This window comes from Adiantum capillus-veneris, chromosome 1 (genome assembly GCF_014529385.1).
Source record: "Adiantum capillus-veneris isolate H3 chromosome 1, ASM1452938v2, whole genome shotgun sequence".
Taxonomy (NCBI): Eukaryota; Viridiplantae; Streptophyta; class Polypodiopsida; order Polypodiales; family Pteridaceae; genus Adiantum; species Adiantum capillus-veneris.
This window is the reverse complement of record NC_140931.1, coordinates 88,785,575-88,811,747: the sequence shown is the minus strand read 5'-3', so window position 1 is coordinate 88,811,747 and position 26,173 is coordinate 88,785,575. Positions and strand designations below refer to the sequence as shown.

The 26,173-nt window shown below is 44.0% G+C and overlaps 1 protein-coding gene across 2 annotated transcripts; it reads right to left on the bottom strand.

The window, feature by feature from the left end:
• LOC147465152 (RNA-binding ASCH domain protein) lies at nt 1-26,173 on the bottom strand. Of its 2 annotated transcripts, XM_086518472.1 has the most exons (7): nt 25,949-26,173; nt 25,666-25,818; nt 24,134-24,201; nt 23,960-24,010; nt 794-853; nt 549-681; nt 1-390 (listed from the first exon to the last, which is right to left on the bottom strand). In XM_086518472.1, the coding sequence occupies exons 1-7, from the start codon at nt 26,076-26,078 to the stop codon at nt 353-355; spliced, it is 633 nt and encodes a 210-aa protein (XP_086374598.1). In that variant the 5' UTR covers nt 26,079-26,173; the 3' UTR covers nt 1-352. The 2 variants fall into 2 exon arrangements, with proteins under 2 accessions (XP_086374598.1, XP_086374593.1); XM_086518467.1 differs by having other exon boundaries at nt 1-681.

Here is a 26,173-nt window from a genome sequence, read left to right as displayed (position 1 = left end):
TGACACAAACGCCAATTTATATGATGCTACAATCAGTGTGTAAGAGTGTCAGTACAATTAAGTGAAACGTATATACACAAACCAACAGCTGACTGTGGTATAAATTACAACTTGCCCTTTCAAAGCCTGTGTTCGCACTACTATCTAAATCAAGCTGAAAAAATGCCTACAGAGAGAAAATCAATTTGGTACACATGGCACCCTTATTGAGGCACCTCTTTCATACAAAATCTTTTGGTTATGAACTATATCCAAGGGATGACAATTCTTCCCTTCATTTGCTTCTCTGAACTATCTCCTTGTCCCGTCATAAGGTCAGCATTTTCGAACCCATGTCTGAGTAACGTTGTTGCTATCCTTTTTTGTTTGAGCTTGGTTCCTTGAAGGACCCTGCGTATTTGACATACCCGGTCCTGTGATTTCGTTTTTACTCAATGGATTTGCAGGTCCTGTGCTTTCAGACCACTCCTTTTTCCTAAATTGATTTGCAGCAGCACGAGCATCTGCAATGGAAGCATCCAACGATGGTGTGGTTACAAGTTTCTTACCCGCTTCTTGGGAGAGCATATTTTGTAGCGATCCAGGCTGCAAAGAGCGAGCATCCGACAAGTCGGGAAGAGGGAACTTAAAAGGTGCAGGCCCAAGCACCGGTCTAAGTCCCCTTGCTGCATCGGCTGCAATCTATAGCACCGACCACAAGCGCCTCAAACACACGTGCGTGCAAACATGCCCTTCACAAAACCAGCATCCATGACAAGCTGAAGGATGTGAAATGCAAGAAAGAACAGCTTACTCGCTTCTCCAAGTTGTAAACCTTCAACCAACCGCGCATTTGAAAAGGAACCACCAATTTCTGCACTACAATCAAGGGCATGGCATCAACAAAGAATACACCTTCCTCATAAGATGCATATACCTTCATAATAAGTCAAGAAAGCATAAACTAACCAACAATAGGACATAGCAGGAGGGCACCACGTGCCAACTGAAAAGAACAAACTAGAACAAACTTTTGGCACTTCAACACAACTGAACTGAAAGAAGAGAGAGAGAGAGAGAGAGAATCCACGCGAGACACAGAGTGGCGGAGTTTCACTCCAAAGCAAGGTTACAAGACCTAGGACTCTCCTCTACTCCTTTGCAACTCGGATGCCAGAGAGAGAACATATTTAGAGGCCCTTGGCCCCCAAACGCATCTCACATGAAAAGCATCTGCATCCAAAAGCAGTACATCCAGAATCTGGCGACGGTCCGCTGGGCTGTAGCGCAAAACACAGAAATCCATACAGACTGTCAACGCAAAATCCAAGGTGTCCATACAGTCTGCCACATCGTCAGTCTTTATGCAAGTAGGTTTCTGATTTGGTCTTTAAGTGCTTTAGGCCCCTTGGCCACTAATCTGCAAGTTCGTAGGGTTAGGATTTTTATCCTAATCCCCTTGTGTCTTCAGTGGGTTTAGGCCCCTCGGCTGTGATCTGTAGGTTGGTCTTCTTCTTTTGTTTAGTGCCACGTCACCAGATTGTGACATAGGAGGAGATAAAATCACTTGCACCTAGCACAATCATGACACACAAACCCACAAAAGTTTGAAACAATTTAAAACAGGTGGGCACACTTAATGAGAGAAAATTCATTCACTCGAGTGTGAACTATAAAGTCATCTAACAATACACACACATTGGAGTCAACCAATCTGGGTGCCTCAGTGAGACGCTTTTTCGAATAAACAAAAGCTTGGGCTTTAGCTTGAGACCACTGAAAAGGAAAAGAGGCATTGCTCAGCCGTGTACGAGGCTGAGCAATATCAGCATACATCCGAAGGAGGAATATATCACTATGTGTGCCAAGTTTTCAAAACTTTTGCCACTCACTAGCTACAAGGATTTGGGAGGAGCTGAAGGGGTGGAGCACAGCATAGAGCTCAAGGAGGGAGCAATTCCAAAGGTACGATCGAAGGCTTCGACGTCTCCCTCCTATGCAATTAGAGGCTCTCCATCAAGAAGTAATGAAATTGCTCGAAGCTGATATTATCTTTCCTGTTGAAAGAGTTTTGAGTGGGTGTCTCTTGTGGTTATCACACCTAAGAAGAATTGCAAATTTTGAGTATATATTTATTTATAAACCTCGTAACGCCGCTACTAAAAAGCACTATTATCCACTATCTCTTAAAGATGAAGTACTAAATCAAGTAGCAGGCTATGAGAGACTCTATCAAGGATAGCTTCTTTGGCTACTTCCAACTCACTATTGCAGATGGAGATAAGTTAAAGACAACTTTTATCACTCCATGGGGATGTTTTGCTTATAATAGAATGCCTTTTGCAATAAATGCCTATGCTACCTTTCAAGGGTGGACCAACAAAATCGGGAGCTAGATCCTTAGCATATACAACATGGCCTAGGAGTGTACCTTGTGTAAAGAAAAAGTGACTTCCACGTGACTGCAGTTCAAGATCAAGCTCTGATACCGACACAGATTATGAATATGACATGAGTCAATCCTGAAGACATCAAACCACAAGAGTTGATAGGTGTTGAGTCACCGAGGTCTGGGAGAGCAGCTCAAACTATAGTCCAGCATGAAGAAGCAATGTATACAAATATTGATGAAGATTTTCTTCCAAAGTGGGTTAATTTCTTATCAGCACCATTCAAGTATTGCCATTCCATACGTTAATCGAAGTATCATTATTAGTTAAATAGAGTAAATAGTGATCTTTTCAACGACATCATGCTGAAGATCTTTTGGCAATATACCTAGATGAATCCAGGATAGGCCCAGATTCACCCTTAAAAGGAAAGTGCAAGGTACAGACCCATGGTAGTCAGCCACAAGACAATATAACCATCAGCTCCATCATGCATAGTATTGACTAAATACCACGACATCCCCACTAACGTCGTCAGTGCCCAATAGTGAGTGTAGAACTAGGTACTAACATATGCTCCCAAACACAACACACACCACACACACACACACATGAGCATACATCAACACAAAGTTCAGCGTACTGAGTTTCTGTCATGACTCCGGAGATCAAGGGCAGACTCAGCCATAATGAAGCCTAGCACTAACAGAAGCATTAAATCGAAAAAATTAGCACAAAAATGAGGTAGTTGATAGGGCATACGCACCACAAAAGATAGAAAGAATTAGTACAATATCAACTGGTCGTAACTCGGACGAAAACTTCACAATGTGAAGTCTGCATGTCCGCTATACGACTAAGAAATATACCTAGATGAATCCAGGATAGGCCCAGATTCACCCTTAAAAGGAAAGTGCAAGGTACAGACCCATGGTAGTCAGCCACAAGACAATATAACCATCAGCTCCATCATGCATAGTATTGACTAAATACCACGACATCCCCACTAACGTCGTCAGTGCCCAATAGTGAGTGTAGAACTAGGTACTAACATATGCTCCCAAACACAACACACAACACACACACACACACACACATGAGCATACATCAACACAAAGTTCAGCGTACTAAGTTTCTGTCATGACTCCGAAGATCAAGGGCAGACTCAGCCATAATGAAGCCTAGCACTAACAAAAGCATTAAATCGAAAAAATTAGCACAAAAATGAGGTAGTTGATAGGGCATACGCACCACAAAAGATAGAAAGAATTAGCACAATATCAACTGGTCGTAACTCGGACGAAAACTTCACAATGTGAAGTCTGCATGTCCGCTATACGACTAAGAAATATACCTAGATGAATCCAGGATAGGCCCAGATCTTTTGGCAATATTGGAAGCTGTCAAGGAATGGTGGCAACAAACTTTGATTCAGAATAGTCAACCACGCAAGAGGTGTGACCATTGTCGAAGAGAGGTCACAAGGTTTCTAATGCTGAGGATTGTCCATACTTCATTCTTCAAACTTTGGCGGATGTTCACACGCAAGTCCAAAACCAGTTGGATGAAGATATCCAAGACCAAAGGGAATTCTCCAGATCATCCAAATCGTCATGTGAATCCTTGACTAATTCTGATTCTGAGTAGCACAGTCAGCATGATTCAACGAATTTTCATCAACAGTTGCGAATTGTGGAGATGAATATTCCATGACTAGATGAGACAAACTGCTTACGTGTCAAGCCACTGAAGAACGGAGCCAAATTGCAATTCCCGGCCGAGGGGCCTAAACCCTAGAAACAGCAGAAAAAGTTGAAGTTCTCATCAACTTACAGATCCTCGCTGAGTGGGTCTATTATTAAAGAAGTTCCCGCCAACTTATGGGACCCCGTTCGATGGGGCCCAAGTGACCTAAAGAGAATAAATAAAGCAGGACCCACACTTACATAGAAGGACTTGCGTTGGCTTGCTGATGTGGCAGCCTGTACGGATTTTCGTGTTTCACGTTGACTGTGTTGACATGGCAGCCTATACGGATTTCCATGATTTGCGCTGGCTGATTTCAGCGCCAGCTTTAGGGCCAGTTGCTTTTGAGTTTCATGTAAACTGCTTTTCAAGGCCAAGGGCCTTTAAATTAGTGTAGAGGGCTCAGTCTCTGGCACTCCTCTGGGTGAAGGTGCAGAGCGCGAGTACCGGCATTGTACGGAGTTCAAGTAATATAAAGAAATACCGAAAGGGGCGCCAAGATTTGGGGCCAATACTCTCTGGGGTGGAATTCCGCCACTCCGTGTCGTGTGTGCTCTCTCTCTCTCTCTCAGTTTCAGTTGTATTGAAGTGCTAAAAGTTTGTTCAGACTGTTCTTTTCTATTGGCACGTGGTGCCCGTCTTGTGACAAAGTCTAATGTCAACCCGGAATTCCAGGTTCCAAGGAAGTATGATGTTTCTGAAGGCATTACTAAGATCCCAATATTGGAAGCTTGTCTCTCGTATTGTATGATGGAGGATGCACCAATTCAATTTCATCCCAATAAGTCTGATGTTAACCCGGAATTCCAGGTTCCAAGGAAGTATGATGTTTTTGAAGGCATCACCACGATCACAACACTAGAAGCCTATCTCTCATATTGTATGATGGAGGATGCACCAGTTCCTCGCGTGAGGGTCCTTCGTGAGCGGATGGAGACCCTATCACAGAAGAGGTGATGGTGTTCCATAAGGAAGAGGATGTGCAAGACCAGTGCAACAGGGAAAACGGTTGTAAAGATGGTTGTGATCAAGGGCTACTGGAAGAAACTCAATTATCTGAGATGGACGCTTGCATCACGATTGTGACGTATTCTTTCTCTTGGTAATACCTTCTTCACTTGATTCTTTTGCAGTTACGAAGATGCACTAGATCGGAGACCCCCGATTCTCCAAAAGATGTCTCTTCGCCCAAGACTCGCACTTGTTCGGCGAATAGCCATGCCTCTTCAACAAATGGTTGCACCTTTACGCAGAAGGGTCACGACCCTACAACAGAAGGGACACGACTATTGGCCTAGAGTCATGTATTTTGACCTATGGTCATGTCTCTTCATCGTGTCTCTTCAATTTCTATATAAGAACGCCCTTGTAACACATTTCAATCAATCAACACACATCTAGTCTATTGAGTCTTTGTCTCTAGTAGTTCAGTTTCAGTTTCTATATAAGTTCAGTTATGAATAAACACACACAGCAAGCGTGTTCTTCACAGTGGTATCAAAGTGTGTTTTTCAGGCCTTTGGACTTGGCGTCTACTTAACCTCGACGTTGATTTGGGGCTGCTTGGAGGCTCGTCTCACCTCCTCCTCAAGTTCTCAACATCTCTACTAAGCTACTCTCCTTGCTAAAGCTTTAAGCTTGGACATGGAGCTCTAGCTTGTACCTGTTCTTTTTTGGCGGAAAGCACAACACCCTCAAAGAAAAAATGTGGCTTCTACCTCTCTTTCTCAAGCTCCATCCCTCCCTCTCGTGTCTCGAGCTCCATCCTCTCTCTCTCTCTCTCTCTCTCTCTCTCTCTCTCTCTCTCTCTCTCTCTCTCTCTCTCTCGTCAAACTCCAAAGCTCCATCATCGTAAAGCATGTCTAAATATGGCTCTAATTAGGATGGTCGAATTCAAAAGCTTAGCTTATAGTTTTTCACTAACATATAACCCTATAATACATATAATATATATAGTTTCTTTGGTCTACCGTTCCGGCCCCATTCCCGTTCCGGCTCCCCTCCTCCCTCTCGTTCCCGTCCCGTTCCGAACCCTCCCGTTCCCGTTCCGGGTAACTATGGAGTCTCATCAACTATGCACTTTACACCCTCAACAAGTTCGCCAATCTGAGCATCACACCCAAGTTGATTGCTCAACTCTTGATCACATTAGAGCTTCCTTTCCCCACAGCCATAAGCTTTCCCTACACACATTCCTCTCCCAAGCACAATGTAGACTCACAATGACGATGCTCATTTCTTTGCAGAGTCTCAACTACCTCTGCTGGCAGTAATATGTTTTGCATAAAGGCTTCATGGAATGGGTTCCACAAAAGGCTTGCATTGTGGACTCATAACCGAAGAGATGCATGTCGGAGGGAAAATGCACGAGACAAGACCTTTGACCTCTAAACATGTCCACCAAAAGCCAGCGAACCCACAAAACACTCAAAAAACTCCCAAAGTAGAAGATCCACATCTCATACTTAAAAATCTTGCTGGTTTTCTCTGCACCAGCTCGGTAAAATCATGTGTTGCTAAAATGGCTTTATCTTACAGAAAAATAATTCTAAATGAATTATTGGATTTATAAGTGAGAGGGTTTTCTCGCTTGGAACACCAAGGAAAAAAAATTCTAAATGAATTATTGGAATTTTAAGTGAGAGGGTTTTTCTCATTGGAGACATCCGAGTACAGAGTATTCCTAGTGTGTCATTCAAAGTAATGACGGGAGCACTAAGAACGGGAATATCTGTAAGGCCACCAGGAACGGGTACTTCTGATGCGTCACATCGGATGGGTGACAGTGAGCATCGGAAAGAAGTATCCGACCATCCGGGAACGGACATCTCTGATGCGTCATAGGATGGGTGACATAGAGCATCGCGAAGGAGATTGTACCGTAAGTTCGATAGGAAAGGACTAGGTGATGGGTATTCCTGATGCGTGACAAGGTGGGTGACGGGTGCATCGGAAAGGGGATATCCATAGTCAAGAGGAAATTCCGAACTGTGTTGGAATTGTGCACAAGGAAAAGCAAGCACTTGAATGAAGATGGGTTCAGAGGAAACTTTGAGGAAAAACAGATGCTTTCTGAGAAAGCGGGATTGCTTTTCGAGAAAGCAGATGCTTTCCCGCGAGGAATTCTATGTCTGCATTGCAACTGTGCATGTGATTGCATCTGGGGACGCCTAGGAAGTGTTGTGAAAGCATTGTTTTTAACTTATAAGGTTTTATTGAGTTTTTGGGCAGGTTCAGACTATTTTTAAAATACGCCGACCGCCCACTTAATAAGTGGGCAACCATCTAATAAATAAGGTTTCTCTCTCTCTTTTTCTGGCAGAACAGAAAAAAAAAATGAAAAAAAAAATGAAAAAAAAAAAAAAAAAAAAAAAAAAACGGCCGCGATCTCTACACGAGCAGCTATTCGTGCCTGTGGCTAGGAGCTATAAAAGCATCACATGCCCTCACTCAGAGGGGAAGACCAATCTTTGCAAGGAGGAGATGCTGCTACAGATTTCAGCCGTAAAGAAGACGTTGCCGGTGATGCCCATGGCTGCCCCAAGTGTACCAGATGTCGCCAAGACCCAGTGCGCGAGTTCCCTCGCGAAGAAGTGCCTACGGAGCGTGTTTCCATCGCGAGAAGTTGCTTGTTTTCTCTGTTTTCAGCCCATAAACGTCGTAGACGGGGCTGCTCTACGAGAAGGAACCCAAGAACACACCTCTTCTGTGTGTAAGATTGGAAGAGAGGATTTTCTATGTAGAGATCTCTTCCGGGGAATTGTTTTTCGAGAACCGAGTTGCGTTTCGAGCATCGAGACTTTGAAGGTAACATTTTCATGTTATGATCTCTGAGTATTTGATTGCAGGTGTACTTCCTCTTCGTGAGGGAGTAGGAGCAGAGGAAGGCATGAGCCTTTGCACGAGAAAAGCGCTCTGAGGAACTAGAGCCAGATCAGCCCAAGGGTTTCGTACCCAAGTTTGGGAAGCAGATCCACGGATCGAAGAGAGGTAGACTCTCGAGATGTAATCCAGAAGTTGAAATTCCCAAGGGAAGGACTTCGTGTCCAAGTTAATCTGCAGGAAGAGGACTCTGGAAACAGAGTTAGAAAAGAGTTGCAGGGATGTCATGCCTTGAGTCTGGAAGGTGAGATCCAAAGGCGAGAACCTTGGTTCTCAAGGATTTGGAATAAGGAACAGAAGTTCCTTGGAATAGGGTTTTGCCCTAGGAATCGGAAGCAAAGGCTTCCAAGAACCATCAAGTCTTATTCTAGAACGAATGTGGTAATACGTTCGGTTCAAGTGCTTGTATAGACTTCTCCTCAGTAATAAAGATACTATTACGGGGAGGGACCAGCCCATCTTCTTGTCCCCAGTACTGTGTCGATCTTCTCACTCTCTATCTCTCTCTCTATCTATTTCTCTCTATATCCTTTGGCTTCAGTAATAAGTGATAAAATCTATTTATCCGAATGTATTTTATATTGTTATGCGCTCCCGTTTGTGACATCATGTCCAAAAGCAATGCGTATGCATGTGATGCAAACCATGGCTCCGCATCTAAACCATCCCATGTCACATATTGATGACATGGCAGTTCTACCCGGACACAGACGTACGGACAGACTGCTGACGTGGATGTAGATTGTACGGACGCTGACATGGCATGTAGACTGTACAGACGCTGACATGGCAGGCATGCCATATGACCTCGGAAATCGCGCTGGCAAGCTGATGTGGCCAAACGTACAGAATTTCGTTTTTTGCGCTGACAACCGTACGGAAATTGCGTTGACCGCTTTTCCTGCACCAAGATGCTTTTGGAAGACTTTGCTTTTGAGTTTATGGCTTTTGGGACTCTGTTTTAGCATCCCTTTGTAAGTTTATAAGGAGCCCAAGGGCCTCACTTCTCAGGGCATTTGGACGCAGAGTCTGAGAGCTAAGGACCCGCGGGATCAAAGCACGACAGATTTCTCTTCTACCGGGAAATTCGATCCTTCTTCTCGCGGCACTATGGATTCCGAAGAAAACCAAACGACTGCATCTGCCACCCCTGAGGCGGGAGGCAGTACCGAAAATTCAAGCGATTTAGCAAAGAATGAGTACAGGCCACCCCGGCCCTCGCAGTATGAACTCATGGAGATGCAACGTCAACAGCCGCTTGACGAGTGCGCAAAGCAGATGCTTCAGTTTGCCAAGGATCCCCAGTATGCAAAATTTTTGACCCAACAGTCGATGGATGAAGTGCATACTCAGTGGCAAAAAGCCATTTTCACCAATCAAACCGGCAATCAAGAAACCTCCTACTCCGAGGATGTTCACGGAAGAAGAACTTCATGATGTTGTCAAGACACGAATCAATCAGATTCTGGACACGACAAGAAACCATCGAAGAAGCAATTGAAGAAGCGCAACGAGGGGACTAACTACCCCGCTTACTTGGGCCGTCAATCTTCTTTTGCAACTGCATGAAAACGAAGAAGCATTTGAGTTTTGAGGGACTACCCAGTTCTTCTTCCGTCAGTTCTTCCAGCTCTTCCTCTTCCGACTCGAGCGAGGAGGACAGAAAAGGCAAGAAGCGAAGCAAGAAACAAAGTTTTGAAAAGAATAAGAAAAAGGCAAAGAAGGTCAAATTCCGACCAGTTTCTGATAATTCTACGAAAGAGTCATCCTCTGATAGTTCGGACTCTGACAACCACATGTTTTATGCAAAGTCGACTCGAGATTACGCCCGACAGGATGGGGCCACCCGTAGAGGCAGTTCTAGCGGCACCCGAACGAGATGTAGCCATTACACCCGTCATTGGCAAACTTCGTTTGCATTGTCATGGGTATTAGGACACAAGGACTTTTACATCATGCCTTTGGAAGGGTGTGACGTCCTCCTAGGAATCCCTTGGTACCATAAGAACAATGCCGAACGGGATGTAGCCATTACACCTGTCATTGGCAAACTTCATTTTGCATTGTCAAGGGTATTTAGGGCACAAGGACTCTTACATCATACCTTTGAAAGGGTGTGACGTCCTCCTAGGAATCCCTTGGTACCATAAGAACAATCCCGTGGTTGACTATCAAGCCAAGAAAGCAACTTTGACCAATGAAAAGGGCAACAAAATTGTACTTGATGTAAAATTGAAGAGCGAGTCTGTCCCTATTGTATCGGCTTCGGCCATTTCAAAATTAATGAAATCTAGTCTTTTTGTTTACTCGATCTATTTAAAAGAATTGAATGATGAACAACAAACGAACATATCTGAATTGGACAAAGAACGACAAGAATTTATGCACACATGCTGAATGTTTCTCAGAAGGCCTACCAGGCGAGTTACCTCCATCACGTCCCGAGGACCACACTATTGATCTAATCCCTGGAACCACACCACCGAACTAGCTACCATACCATGTAAGCCGAGCCCAGAATGAAGACATCATGAACCAAGTAAAAGACCTTGAAAAGGGTCTCATCCACTCTAGTACTTCACCTTACTGTTCTCCCGTTTTACTAGTACTAAAGAAAGACAGATCTTGGAGAATGTGCATTGACTATAGAGCTCTCAATAAAATCACCATCAAGAATAGATTCCCGATTCCAAGGATCGATAAAATATTCTTGACAGACTTTAGGGATCCTCTTATTCCAGCAGGATTGATTTGAAAAACGAATATCATCATATCAGAATTGCTCCGGGAGATGTCTACAAGACGGCCTTTTAGACAAGCTTTGGTTTATACGAATTTTTGGTGATGCCTTTTGGACTAACCAATGCTCCAGCAACTTTCAACCGAATGATAGATAGGATTTACCTAGAGCGTCGATCTTTTGTGGGCACTTTTTTTTATGATATTATAGTTTTCTCCAAGAATGAAGCAGAGCACCGACACCATTTGCTTCAGGTCCACCATTTGCGCGATCATAGATTGGTCATTAATGCCAAAAAGAGCGAGTTTTTCTTGCCGGAGATACATTCCTTGGGACACATCGTCTCAGCAACAGCAGAAGTACAGATGGACCTGGTCAAAATTGAGACTATCTACGATTGGCCTGACTTGAAGAATGTTCATGGCGTCTATTCTTACTACCGGCGGTTCATTTGGAAGTTTGCAGAGATAGCTTCGCCTTTGCACTTATCGACTCAGAAAGGAGTCCCTTTCTCGTGAGGACTGACAGAGGTGACTGCTTTTCAGACACTTAAGAAAAAATTGACTACTGGACAGTGTTGACTTTGCCAGACTTGCAAAAGCCATTCAAAGTCTATTGTGACGCTTGTGGTCGTAGTCTAGGAGCGGTCTTGATGCAAGAAGGCCATGTGATTGCTTATGAAAGAGAATGTTTTCATTGGCAGCCCAGATTTATGAGAGAGAGCTATTCGCAGTGATTCATGCTCTTACACACTGGCTACATTATCTACTCAAAGCCGACTTTCAATTTTTACAGACCATCAGAGTCTACGCTACTTCTTGTCACAGAAGCAACTTTCGAAAAAGCAGATGCGGTAGGCTAACATCTTGTCACAGTTCCACTTCCAGACAATCCATGTTCAGGGACAGAAAAATTTCGTGGCAAATGTATTGTCTCGAAAGCCCCTCGTCTTGGCTATTTCTGCGATCCATCGCGGAAGCTTCGAGGATACGGTTGATTAATACACCACAGATCCAAACTTTACCGATGTTTTTACTTGGATACAGAATGGGGGGACAGTTCTATACGGGATGGCTACTTGATGAAGAAAACGATGTTGTGTGTCACACAGCCTTAGAGGGAAAAGGTGTGCCACTGTCCACCGTTTACGAGTCACCGCGACATCGATACCACCTTGAAGGGGGTAGAGCGATATTTCTTTTGGCCGAGACTCAAGAAGGATGTGGACGACTTTGTTCACAGTTGTTTAGTATGTCAAAAGGTCAAGTTTGAAAGGCATAAGGCACAGGGATTACTACAGCCTTTACCCATTCCCACCCGCCCTTGGGAAAGTATTGCAATGGATTTCATCTTTGATCTCCAGAAGACAAAGAGTGGGCACGATGGCATTTGGACCATCATTGATAGATTTAGCAAGCAAGCTCACTTCATTCCAATAAATAAATAAAAACAGCCAAGCCGCACCATTTAGTGAGACTGTTCATTGCACAGATATTTTGGTTACATGGCATGCCTGAGACAATAATCTCCGACTGAGATCCCCGATTCACGAGTTTGTTTTGGAGGGCTATTTGGGTGTCACGTGACAAATCCAACCCTATGTGTCCGTGGACAAGCTACAGCACGACAAGGGTTCAATCAGTCCAGTCAGTCTAGATTTAGAAGTGATTTGGCACTTTTGTGAGTCTGTTCGCAGACCATGCATGCCCAAGCACTTAGTGTAGATGCATATCCTCTGGTTGCACACAGCATGATCATAAGCATTCCCATCAGAATTTATCAGAATCCTTCAGGGGAATTTTCCAATGCATTTAGCCTATTTTACCTATTTTTAACATTTTTCACTTACTATTTTTAAGTGACTTTTGTTAGAAAGTAGGTAGGGTAAATTGAGTAGATTTGTATATAAGCAAACCTACACTAGCACTAATTGGTACAAGAGGCAGCTGGAGCACACGCTCAACAGGCACCTTCTCAGTAGAACCCCCCGAAGAGACCTAGCGTTTTTGGAGCAGAGCCAAGACCTAGCGTTTTCATCACCAGATCAACCAGCGATTTGCTTTTGCAGCTTCCGGCGACAGCACAACCTTCGATCAGCCTAGCATTTTGCATATTGCAGAGCAACCGGCGACAGCAGCAGAATTTCAGCCCTAGCGTTTTTGGTTTGCAGATCAGCCCTGGCGTTTTGCAGCTTTACCGTGACAGAACATCAAGGAACATCAGCGTTTTCACTTTTCAGCAGTTAGCACCCGGAGATAAAGTCCCGAACCTCGCAGATCTCACCTTCCCGCAGCAGTCCTCGCTGCACGGTCAGTTTCCGCAAGGTTTACAATTTCAGCCCGGAAAACGGAGATTTCAGCATCTCCGTTTTCAGCGCGTCGTCGTCGCACCGTCGTCATCGACATCGTCATCGACATAGAGTCAGAATTCAGCAGATAGAAGATTTGCAGATTTCAGCCCATAGCGTTTTTGGATAGCAGATAAAGGATTGCAGATTTCAGCCCTTAGGTCGGTCTCGCCCTCACCGTCGTCATCGCCGACATAGCCTAGACTTGCATCAGTCCCATGAATTCAGTTTGTACCAGTTTGTGCAATCAATAGTAGACCACTCTCGCCGATAAGAGTGGGGCCTTCGGAGGAGGGTTTTACAACGTCTCTAGTGTCGTATCTCTCTTCTCTCTCTATCTCTCAGTCTCATACACTTGCATGCACAGTGTCCATTCACTTTGTTTGTGATCATAGCACTCTCTCACTAAGAACGGAAGGCTCTCCCTTCCATAAGAATAAAAGGAACCTTGAGCACAGTTCGGAGCACTCATCTTGAGCAAAGTTCAAACATTCATTCCACTGCACCTAACATTGGGAGAACATTGGCACACGGTTGCAGTTCTCGTCATCTTTCCACCCGCAGATAGATGGACAATCTGAGATCGCAAATTCACTTGTTTTGGATTTGTTAAAGTCTTGCATCTCCGCTCAGAAGACTCAATGGGAAAAAAAATTGGCTTTGGTGGAATTTGCCTACAATAACACGATTCACTCTTCGACGTGGAAAGCGCCATTTGAAATAATTGAAGGTGCTCAGAAGGTTCTCTCTTTCTCAGCACTAAAGACAAGATTTTTGAAGCCGACCAGTACACGAAGGACTTGGACATTGCTTTTGCCCAAGGTCCGCAAGGCTTTGGATAAGTGTCAAGTACGACATAAGAAGGCAACAGATCGACATCGACGCGACTTGAAATTAAAGCAAGACGATTGGGTGCTCTTACGTTTTGGAAAGGCACACCTAAGGAAACGAAAGGGCTTTAAAGAAGCAGCTTTTTCCTCCCAGATACTTGGAAGATTCACAATGCATTTCATGTGACTCTTGAAACCTTTGAAAGGTGGGGTGCCAATTGATGGGGAACCTTATGAGCAGCCCGAAGTAGAAGAGAGCGACAAGATACTCGTTCCTGAACAGATTTTGGCACACAAGGAAAGAAAAGTAAAAGGTAAAGTGATTCGGCGGTTCTTAGTTAAATTCAAGAACTATCCGGCATTGGATGCGAAGTGGATGGAGGAGGTGGACCTAGCAGACTCCTCAGATTTTTGAACTTTACCCTGAAGCATTCGGTTTAGTTGTCTACTCCAAGAGATCCCGCAGATCAGCAGGGTTGAATATGGTGCACAAGAGGGGAGTCAATCCACTCCTTTGTCACAAATTACCTAGATTGAATAGTCACTGATATCCCTTTGGGTTTCAGGGATACTGCTAAGCTGACAATATTTTGCTATATGACTTTATGAAATGGAATTCCCGAAATTGAACATGAATAATTTGTATTGTCTCATCTGACTCGTTTGAGTGCAAGAACTAAAAGAACGTCAGAGTTTTCACTTTTCAGCAGTTAGCACCGGCAGATAAAGTCCCAAACCTCACAAATCTCACCTTCCCGCAACAGTTCCTCGCCGCACGGTCAGTTTCCGCAAGGTTTACAGTTTCAGCCCGGAAAACAAAGATTTCAGTATCTGCGTTTTCAGCGCGTCGTCGTCGCACCGTCGTCATCGACATCGTCCTCGCCATAAAGTCAGAATTCAGCAGATAGAAGATTTGTAGATTTCAACCCATAGCGTTTTTGGACAGCAGATAAAGGATTGCAGATTTCAGCCCTTAGGTCGGTCTCGCCATCACCGTCGTCATCGCCGACATAGCCTAGACTTGCATCAGTCCCATGCATTCAGTTTGTACCAGTTTGTGCAATCAATAGTAGACCACTCTCGCCGACGAGAGTGGGGCCTTCGGAGGAGGGTTTTACAACATCTCTGGTGTCGTATCTCTCCTCTCTCTCTATCTCTCAGTCTCATACACTTGCAGGCATAGTGTCCATTCACTTTGTTTGTGATCATAGCACTCTCTCACTAAGAACGGAAGGCTCTCCCTTCCGTAAGAATAAAAGGAACCTTGAGCACAGTTCGGAGCACTCATCTTAAGCAAAGTTCAAACATTCATTCCGCTGCACCTAACATTGGTCTCAGAGCTTTGGCAGTGTTCTCTATCACTCAAGGAAAGAAACTCAAGAACCACTGAATTTTTTTTGCTTGTTAGAGGTCGCATGTAACCCAAGTCCTCTTGGGCGTGTCGATTCCTGATCGTGTTTTTGAAGAGTGACAAGAAACCCAAGAAAGAAGGGCTTGCACAGCCTCCCCTTGTGCCTCTTTTCATTCATTGAGAGCGGACCATGCACTTAGCGGCCGGCCAATTGACGTGAGGTGGGAAAAAGCAACCTTGGTGTGAGCGCAAGGCCGCCAAGGGGTGCGTCCGCAGAAAAGAGCAGAACTCGGGTGAAGAGAAGATCCTTCTCTAACACAGATCGCAAGCAAAAGAAGAACCCCAAGAACCAAGACCCCCAAGAACTTAAGTTCCTCGTGAACTTAAGAACCCAAGACCACAAGAACCCACAAGGACCCAAGACTTTAGTGGATGGTCATCACTCGAAGCGGAATGGATACTTCGCTTGGAGGTGATGAACATGAGAGAGGCGAAGAAGAATTTTCCCAACCAGGAGGTTTTTCCGACCCTCCCCCTTCCCCATCTACGTCAAGGATTGCACTAACTCCTATGGATGCTTTGGGCCAGATGTTTATGGAAAGGAAGTTAGAACACGAAGCAAGACAAGCAGAAAGAATGGCAAAATTTAATCGTGAATACAAAGAAAGAAAAGCAAAAATAGATCGCAGACACGCAGAAATGGAAGCAGAAAGAAAGGCAGCCAAAGCAAGACAAGAACAGAGCGACCGACACAGGAAAGAGTTCTGGCAACTTTTTTCTCAAGTGCAGGCGTACTTTGCACAGAATCAGGAAAAGGAGCCTCTCTCACTCCCTTCTTCTCCCAAGCATGACACACAAGATTTGCATGATTATGAGAAGCATGATGAATTGAATGATAATGATGAGCATGATGATTTGAATGCCAAGATGATTTGGATGACACTGACAAGCATGATGATTTGTATGATCAAGATGTGATTTCTCACAAGCATGACGATTTGCATGAAGATGACGTGATTGTTCACAAGGATGATGAGTTAGTTGATGCTTTTTCTAGCGAAGCTAACCTCGTTGCAGATTCAATCAATCACGAAGGATTGATCTTGGATCTCGAGCCTACGTCCAAAGAACCCTCACAGGAAGTCTTATGTGTTCGCATGAGTAGTACGCACGCATTGTACGAGTGTTTCATTCGTGATCGTTTCCAGTATTTTCGTCAACGTCTTTATGTGATCTCTTTTCCTAGGCGTGACATATTGTACGTTGAGCACGTTTCACTCATGAATGAGCACAAATGTATGCGGATTGTTCATGAAAAGCTGAAAAGTATGTAAGTAAGGAAGTCACATTCCATGTCTCTTCCTTGGCATGACAAATTCGTAGAACGAGCACATGAAAGTATGAGCACCAAGCATGGGCATTTCGGTTGTGAATTGCCACAGTTGATTGCTTTGGATCATAAGAGAAAGATTCGATCTCATTGTTTGCGTGTGTGTGGTGAACGGTTTGGCACTCCGTCTCTTTGTTCATCTACATTGCATGCACAGTCTTTTAGGGAGACGATTTTTTCCACTCACTTTACATGAATAGGTATGTTTATGGTTTTGTGTTGGAAATGGTTTCAGGAATTTTCAGCCATGGAGATTCTTGAAGAAGAAAGAAGCATGACTCTCGACGAAGTTGAAGCATTAATGGAGCCACAAAAGACTTTGTGTCGCTTTCGACGCGGCCCAAAAAAGCAAGCGTTGCAGACCTTTATGAAGTTCAAGTACCGCACGACCCACACATCAGAGTGGGCTGGCGAAGAGTCCCTTCCAGGATTCCGGATGCTATTGGCAATCTCCGTCGACACCATACAGTTCGATACCAGTACCTCACTTCGAAAAGGAGGGGATGTCACGTGACACATCCAACCCTATGTGTCCGTGGACAAGCTACAGCACGACAAGGGTTCAGTCAGTCCAGTCAGTCTAGATTTAGAGGTGATCGGGCACTTTTGTGAGTCTGTTCTCACAGACCGTGCATGCCCAGGCACTTAGTGTAGATGCATATCCTCTGGTTGCTCACAGCATGATCATAAGCATTCCCATCAGAATCCTTCAGGGGAATTTTCCAGTGCATTTAGCCTATTTTCCCTATTTTTGACATTTTTCACTTATTATTTTTAAGTGACTTTTGTTAGAAAGTAGGTAGGGAAAATTGAGTACGTTTGTATAAGCAAACCTAGACTAGCACTAATTGGCAGAAGAGGCAGCAGGAGCACACGCTCAACAGGCACCTTCTCAACAGAACCCCCCCTCAAGAGACCTAGCGTTTTCATCACCAAATCAGCCAGCGATTTGCTTTTGCAGATTCCAACGACAGCACAACCTCAGACCAGCCTAGCGTTTTGCATATTGCAGAGCAACCGGCGACAGCAGCAGAATTTCAGCCCTAGCGTTTTTGGTTTGCAGATCAGCCCCGGCGTTTTGCAGCTTTACCGCGATGGAACATCAAGGAACATCAGCGTTTTCACTTTTCAGCAATTAGCACCCGGAGATAAAGTCCTAAACCTCGCAAATCTCACCTTCCCGCAGTAGTTCCTCGCCGCACGGTCAGTTTCCGCAAGGTTTACGGTTTCAACCCGGAAAACGGAGATTTCAGCATTGCGTTTTCAGCGCGTCGTCGTCGCACCGTCGTCATCGACATATAGTCAGAATTCAGCAGGTAGAAGATTTGCAAATTTCCACCCATAGCGTTTTTGGACAACAGATAAAGGATTGCAGATTTCAGCCCTTAGGTCGGTCTCGCCATCATCGTCGTCATCGCCGACATAGCCTAGACTTGCATCAGTCCCATGAATTCAGTTTGTACCAGTTTGTGCAATCAATAGTAGACCACTCTCGCCGATGAGAGTGGGGCCTTCGGAGGAGGGTTTTACAACGTCTCTGGTGTCGTATCTCTCTTCTCTCTCTATCTCTCAGTCTCATACACTTGCACGCACAGTGTCCATTCACTTTGTTTGTGATCATAGCACTCTCTCACTAAGAACGGAAGGCTCTCCCTTCCATAAGAATAAAAGGAACCTTGAGCACAGTACGGAGCACTCATCTTGAGCAAAGTTCAAACATTCATTCCGTTGCACCTAACATTGGGAGAACATTGGCACACGGTTGCAGTTCTCGTCATCTTTCCACCCGCAGATAGATGGACAATCTGAGATCGCAAATTCACTTGTTTTGGATTTGTTAAAGTCTTGCATCTCTGCTCAGAAGACTCAATGGGAAAAAAAATTGGCTTTGGTGGAATTTGCCTACAATAACACGATTCACTCTTCGACGTGGAAAGCGCCATTTGAAATAATTGAAGGTGCTCAGAAGGTTCTCTCTTTCTCAGCACTAAAGACAAGATTTTTGAAGCCGACCAGTACACGAAGGACTTGGACATTGCTTTTGCCCAAGGTCCGCAAGGCTTTGGATAAGTGTCAAGTACGACATAAGAAGGCAGCAGATCGACATCGACGCGACTTGAAATTAAAGGAAGACGATTGGGTGCTCTTACGTTTTGGAAAGGCACACCTAAGGAAACGAAAGGGCTTTAGAGAAGCAGCTTTTTCCTCCCAGATACTTGGAAGATTCACAATGCATTTCATGTGACTCTTGAAACCTTTGAAAGGTGGGGTGCCAATTGATGGGGAACCTTATGAGCAGCCCGAAGTAGAAGAGAGCGACAAGATACTCGTTCTTGAAGAGATTTTGGCACACAAGGAAAGAAAAGTAAAAGGTAAAGTGATTCAGCGGTTCTTAGTTAAATTCAAGAACTATCCGGCATTGGATGCGAAGTGGATGGAGGAGGTGGACCTAGCAGACTCCTCAGATTTTTGAACTTTACCCTGAAGCATTCGGTTTAGTTGTCTACTCCAAGAGATCCCGCAGATCAGCAGGGTTGAATATGGTGCACAAGAGGGGAGTCACTCCACTCCTTTGTCACAAATTACCTAGATTGAATAGTCACTGATATCCCTTTGGGTTTCAGGGATACTGCTAAGCTGACAATATTTTGCTATATGACTTTATGAAATGGAATTCCCGAAATTGAACATGAATAATTTGTACTGTCTCATCTGACTTGTTTGAGTGCAAGAACTAAAAGACGAAATGACTGCAACATTTCGGTCTTAAAATTCTCTATAGACATAGTCGCAATAAGGATTAGTTAATCCGACATCAGTGAGGTCCACGATGGATCTAGATGCGATTACTAAATACATTGCTGGCAGACGTGGTGTCACAAACTGCTGACGTGTCAAAGCCTAAAGAATGGAGCCAACTTGCAGATGCTGGCCGAGGGGCCTAAACCCTAAGAAGAACAAGTACCAGAAGAAGTCCTACCAACTTATGGGGACCCCGTCTGATGGGGCCCTAGTGACATAAAGGGATTAAAATAAAGCAGGACTCACACACACACTCACGCAAAGCTGATGACATGGCAGCTGTACGAAAGTTTCGAAAATCACGCTGGTTGATGACGTGGCAGGTCGTACGGATTTCTGCGTTTCCCGTTAGTTGTGACGTGGCAAGATGTACGGATTTCCGTAAATTACGCTAGCAGTTTTTGGCATTGCTTTTAAACCAGAAGCTTTTGAGTTTTGAAAGCCTTTCACTGTAACTACTTTTCAGGCCAAGGGCCTTTAAATATGAGGTTAGGGCTCATTCTCTGGCATGCTTCCTGGAGAAAGTGCAAAGTCTGGAGTACCGGCTTGTACTGTGTTGATGCAATATAAAGAAATACCGAAAGGGGTGCCAAGGTTTGGGGCCAATACTCTCTGGGGTGGAATTCCACCACTCCGTGTCGCTTGTCGTCTCTCTTTCAGTTCAGTTGTGATTGAAGTGCTAAAAGTCTGTTCAGTCTGTTCTTTTCTATCGGCACGTGGTGCCCGTCTTGTGACAGTGGTATCAGAGCACAAGGCGTGTGCTTTTCTGAAAGCATACCGGTTATTGGAATTTGATTTGAGGTATATTCGGCATCCGACCCCGGACTTATTAGCTTTGATTTGAGGTACATTCGGTATCCGACCGCGGACTTATTAGCCACTCCCACCCTTACTTCATAGCGCATCAGGCGCACTCCCGTCTTCATCGCTGTGTCTAACAAGGCATAAGCCATAAAGAACCCAAGACTTGGAATTCATGGATTCAACTGAATATTTGCAGTTTTTGCTAAACGAACTCCACGACATTCTTTCGCGGCATCCTCAACAGAATCTTCCGATGCTACAAAGTTTTCAACAATGTTTGAACTACATGTTACCCCCTCTGATGCCCGAGGTGGTACCTCCTCTGACAACAGAAAGTACGAGAGCTTCCAACTGGCAAACTTCTCAGCCATCTTTTCCGATCGGGGGAGTCTTCAAGAATATGGTACAGCCATCTGACCCTGATCCAATGCAACCGCCATTGCCCCCACCTCCACCACCACCACCGCCACCAGGCTACAAAGGTTGGAGCCCATATGGATACCCTTATTATCCATACCCAAGATATGCGCCTAACCAACCCAAAGATTTCAAAGATGGCGACACAACAATCAAATTTTTCACTTTTTCTGGGGTGAAAGATCGCAAGAAAGCACTGCAGTTCCTACAACAATTCGACAACATCTATGCTTTAGGGAACTATACAAAAGAATCCAAGATTTCTCAGGATTTCTTAAAGATAATGCTATACAATGGTGGAGTTCAATCGCGACACAACCGCATGCTCCAAGAACCTGGCAAGCTTTCAAGACAGTTTTTACACGTAGTTACATGACTTTGGAAGATTGGGACAACTTGAAAATGGTTGCCACCGAAACCATGGACAAATATAACCAAAGGTTTCTCGAAGTGTACCTTCTGGTGTCCTTTAGATCTGTTTCCTTGGAGGCCCAATGCGAGCGACACACCATTGAACTACCATCACCATTGCAAGAATATTGTCTATCCAAGCAAGTCTCCACCATGCAAGAACTTATGGACCATGCCGCAGTCGGCTACAAACTGATGAAAGGAAAGCTAGAGTTTACCACAAAAGAATCTCCGGCCACTAACCACAACTCTCGCCAACAAAGAACAAATTCTCGAGAGTCTTGTGAAAGTCAACCACAAAGGCCTCGTTTGACACCTCAACAACGAGACACCTTACTACAAGAAGGCCGATGTTTTGGATGCTTTCAAACAGGACATAACTATTTTGGTTGGCCCAACGCACTGACAGACTCGAGGAGCCAACTCCCGCGTCCACGGTCAACAGAAACCCAGGACCATCTCCAACCAAACGAGCTAAACCGGCTATTGGATTAGTACCTGACATCTACGGCATATGCCTTGAAAGTACAAATGAATTGTGTCGAGCATATGGTAAAGTCAATGGCTCAAAGCCCTTATTTTCTTTGACCCCAGAGCTACAGAGAATTTCATCCATCCAGAATTCTTAAAGCAGATGCACTTTGATTATGATGCAGAGGGTGGAGAAATTGAAGCTAAGCTAGCCACAGGGCAAACTCAAAAAGTGATACCACTCATTGGTGCTCTTCCAGTGACTATCCAAGATTATCATAGAAACGCCGATTTCCACATTATGAAGTTGGGTAATTGTGATGTTCTATTAGGCATGCCTTGGCATGACAAGAATGATGCGACTCTCTAGGTTCGGAACCGAACCATCACCGTGATGCAGAAGGACAAGCCAATCGTCCTCAAAATTCGGTTGTCCGAACAAAACCCTGAATGAACTTTTTAGTTGTTTTATAGTTAGATACTTTTGAACTTTATTTGAGAAAGTATGGTTTGAAATTTGATTGAAATGGATGGTATCTGTTTTGAATCTGTCTTGGTGCCGATTTGAAATGTTTGACTCTGGTTTTAATACTGGTTTCAATGATTGGTGATTTTACTCTTGGGTGGAGGGTGAGAAATGATGTTTGAGAATACTTGTTCATACTCATGGCCCGGACCCTTGTGGTTGTTTTACGGGGGGAGTATTGTTGTTGTTACTCATGGCCCAAACCTACATGGTTGCTTACGGGGGGAGTATTAAGAAGTCTGAGCAGTGGTTACTCTCAACACCTCCAAACGACGCAGGCTGCCGTATGGGGGACGTTTGGTTGTAAAAGGCCTCTATATCTCATGGCCCGGACCTTTTTAGGTTATTTGCGGGAGGAGCGATGAGGGAGTCGTTGAACAGCTCATGGCCCGGACCTGGATGGTTATTTGCGGGCAGCTTTATGTTTCTATGTCTTGTAACATGCATATGTGAGCATTTGTGTTGCATTGTGATGTGCCAACCACCACTGAATATTCCTAATTGGATGAGATTGCCTGGGTATGTAATTTTAGTGATAGGCAAAAATTGTGGTGATAGGCAAAAATTGTGTTGATAGGCTGACGTGGCCAAACGCACGGAATTCCGCTTTTTGCGCTGACAGCCGTACGAAAATTGCGATGACTGCTTTTTCCGCAGTTTTTGGACCAAGATGCTTTTGGAAGACTTTGCTTTTGAGTTTATGGCTTTTGGGGCTCTACTTTTGGCATCCCTTTGTAAGTTTATAAGGAGCCCAAGGGCCTCACTTCTCAGGGCATCTGGATGCAGAGTCTGAGAGCCGAGGACCCACGGGAGTTGTACTTTGCTCAAAGATTAATAAAGAAAGAAATATCGAAAGGGGCGCCAGTCTTTGGGGCCAATCTCTCTTGGCACGGAACTACGTCGGGCCGTGTCAACTCATTAACTGTGAAGTGTTTTAAGAGAATCTCTATTGTGTCGCGACAGAACCTAGACTTGGGGTGCCCAAGTTTGTTACATCCAAACTACCAATACACCAAACATTAAACTATGCACCCTACAAAGGGTAAAATCTCCATATCTCAGGTCTTGACTCTTTGCCACATACAAAAACTACAGATGGGCCTAGGTCAGCACTCTCCTGCTGAAACCCTTGTAAAAGGCTCAAAATAAACAAGCTAAAAAATGCAAGAAGAGCACAATCAACCCTTAGTTAGAATAACGAAATCTCCGCCATGCCCTAAACTTGTGACATCCAAAACCAATCTATAATATTAAAGGATAAACCCTCATGGACTGGAGCGTACTTATAGGAGGAAATGCCCAGCAAGGACTGGACTGTTTTCAAAGTATGAAAGAAGAGGGCCTTTCCTTTGATGCAGTATCTTTCAATGCACTTATAGGAGGATATGCCAGCAAGGGCATATCTTCCTTGACCAGTCCAGGACAGGAAGATTGCAACAGATGCAAGAGCATCTCAATCTCCACAAATGCAGTCTCTTGAATTGCCCAATGGGATACGCTCAGCAAGGTTAAAGCAAGGAAGCTCTGGGGTATTTTCAACAAATATGGAGTGAGGGTTTCTCTCTAAATGCAGTCTCTTGAAATGCACAATGCAGCTGATGAGAGAGCTCGCCAGAGAAAACAAGAACTAATCAAACTTTGGGCATTGACTAAAATATAACAATGTTAAATAGTATTCGGAAAACTAGATCCTTTTTTCTAATTTCCAAAACTAAGCATTCAAATGCATTTTCCAACTAGAAGCAAAGAGTGCTTTGACTAGCTATAAGTCTGTTATGGTTCTCTGCAAAGATGATAGCATGGCGCTTCATAATATACCCAAAAAAACGAAAAGAACTCCCTTTTTTAACTGAAGAAGAAGGAAGACAAATACCTTGGGGTCTTCACATAGCCAGCAATAATCTGTCTGACCTTCTAAACGCACCTATATAGCAAATAGAAAATCCTACAGTCAAGTCCCAATTTGATACAATTCCTGACTCTCAAATGCAAATAGATCGCTCAGTCATCTGCTTTTGAAGGAGGGAATGCATTCTGAAAAGCATACTCCTTGTGGAAGGACTTCCCAACTGACTAGCTCTTCGAGCTTTAGGCATCCTACCACCTTCACGGAGCCTGATGGCAAACAAATTTACAATCGTCATAGATAGCTTGTAAATCAAGCAAAAACACTTATAATTGCAACTTCATCACCAAAATCCACAACCAACTTGCGTTAGAAAAATTGGTATAAACGAGACAAGGTGGAAAGATGCGTAGTGTACGGTACGTAATCAATAGGTAAGGTACGTACTTTGAACTGATAAAATTTTGGGTAGGTATCAGTATGTATCATTTTTTTTAACTAAAATAATAATATATGTGAATATTTTCATACAAAACACTAGAGCTATACCCATTGCATCCCAGATTTCACACTTTTAAACACCCTGGCACTACATAAAAAGCATTGCCCAACCCTGTATGTTTCCACTTACACCTATAGCAAGCGCTAAAACACATGCATAAAGCAATCATAAAGCACATAAACCTTTTTTTCTTTTGAGACTTAAAATTAGATAAAGTAATAGATTAATTTTCATTTTTAAAAAAAGAGATAAGGAAAAATACATACGAGAAGCTACTTTACCCAAGTTTTACAAAAGGTCAGCTTTGAAGTCATTCAAACAAAAAGGACAAGAGAGAGTGGCAAGCTTAAAAAGGTTCCACAATGAAGAGAAATTTATCTGCATTCAGATTTCACACACACATTATTCAATCGCCACACATAAGCATGAACTATTTGTGTGGCATGCATATAGTTTCAAAACGATCTGTAGCAACCAAGTTCAAAAGTTTCAAAATGGTGTCAATGTTTTATGAAACGCCACAATAGAAGTTCTGCAAAATCTTTAAGTGTCAAGCCATAAATATGTGTGCTTAGAGCTTATACGCAAACATATGTACACACAAATCAACAAGGAGATTCAAAAACTCTCTTTGAAGTTAAAAACTTCAATACAAGTAACCTATGGACACGAAGACACTGATAGAAAGCATCCACGTTTGAAATGTTTAAGAGAAGTTTCAGAATGTTTTACCATTTCGTAAGTTCTTGATTGAAAGAAACGAGTTTCTCGGCCACTATGACCGCATGCAGGATGATGAATGCAAATGGCTATATAGCAAACATCCAATGGGAGATTTGGCATCCTGGCCTTTTTCTTTGTTAGCATCCCAACTCTAAAAAGAACATCCCATGCCCACCGTAAGAGGTAATATTTTAACTATATTTTGTGTGTGTGTGTGTGTGTGTGTGTGTGTGTGTGTGTGTGTGCGCGTGCGTGCGTGCGTGAGAGAGAGAGAGAAACATATCCAATGGAGATTTGGCATCCTGGCTTTTTCTTTTGGTTAGCATCCCAACTCTAAAAAGAACATCCCATGCCCACCGTAAGTAAGAGGTAATATTTTAACTATATTTTGTGTGTGTGTGTGTGTGTGTGTGTGTGTGTGTGTGTGTGTGTGCGCGTGCGTGCGTGCGTGTGAGAGGAGAGAGAGACGGAGAGAGAGAGAGAGAGAGAGAGAGAGATTATATTCCACCTAACAGAACAGAGACAGGGTAATGCTCGGGAAATTTGATATTTGTAACTCCGTCCACGCTGTAAACCTCTCGGTAGAAATTCTCCATGGCTTCAATGGTCGCAGCATCAGGTACCTTTGATGCAGCATGGATCCAGATGTGCTCTGAGAGGACTGTCCAACAAAGCCACGTCTCTCTCTCTCTCTCTCTCTCTCTCTCTATATATATATATATATATATATATATATATATATATGCATGCGCTCTGAGAGGACTGCTTAACAAATATTCTCTCTCTCTCACCGTTAAGGGGTGCGGGCCAGGAGCGACCTTCCACTCGCTTGATGCCATGTACAAGAAGCGAAGCCCAGGGCTGATGAAGCGTAATACAGAGATCCCCTGCCTTCGGAGGTTGCTGCTGCTGCTTAGACATCGCTCCTGCTCACTTATATATTTTTTCTCTGTGGGCACGAGATCTGCCTTGCCAAGCGATCGTAAAGCGTTCGACACGGTCACGTCGTAGGCTCA

Coding starts and splice junctions, on each gene's coding strand:
- LOC147465152 (XM_086518467.1), bottom strand. CDS start 26,078: ATGTCTAAGCAGCAGCAGCAACCTCCGAAGGCAGGGGATCTCTGTATT. Junction 24,202..25,665: donor CCCTGTCTCTGTTCTGTTAG/GTGGAATATAAT, acceptor GTTTGCCATCAG/GCTCCGTGAAGGTGGTAGGA. Junction 24,011..24,133: donor GGGAAGTCCTTCCACAAGGA/GTATGCTTTTCA, acceptor TTTGCTATATAG/GTGCGTTTAGAAGGTCAGAC.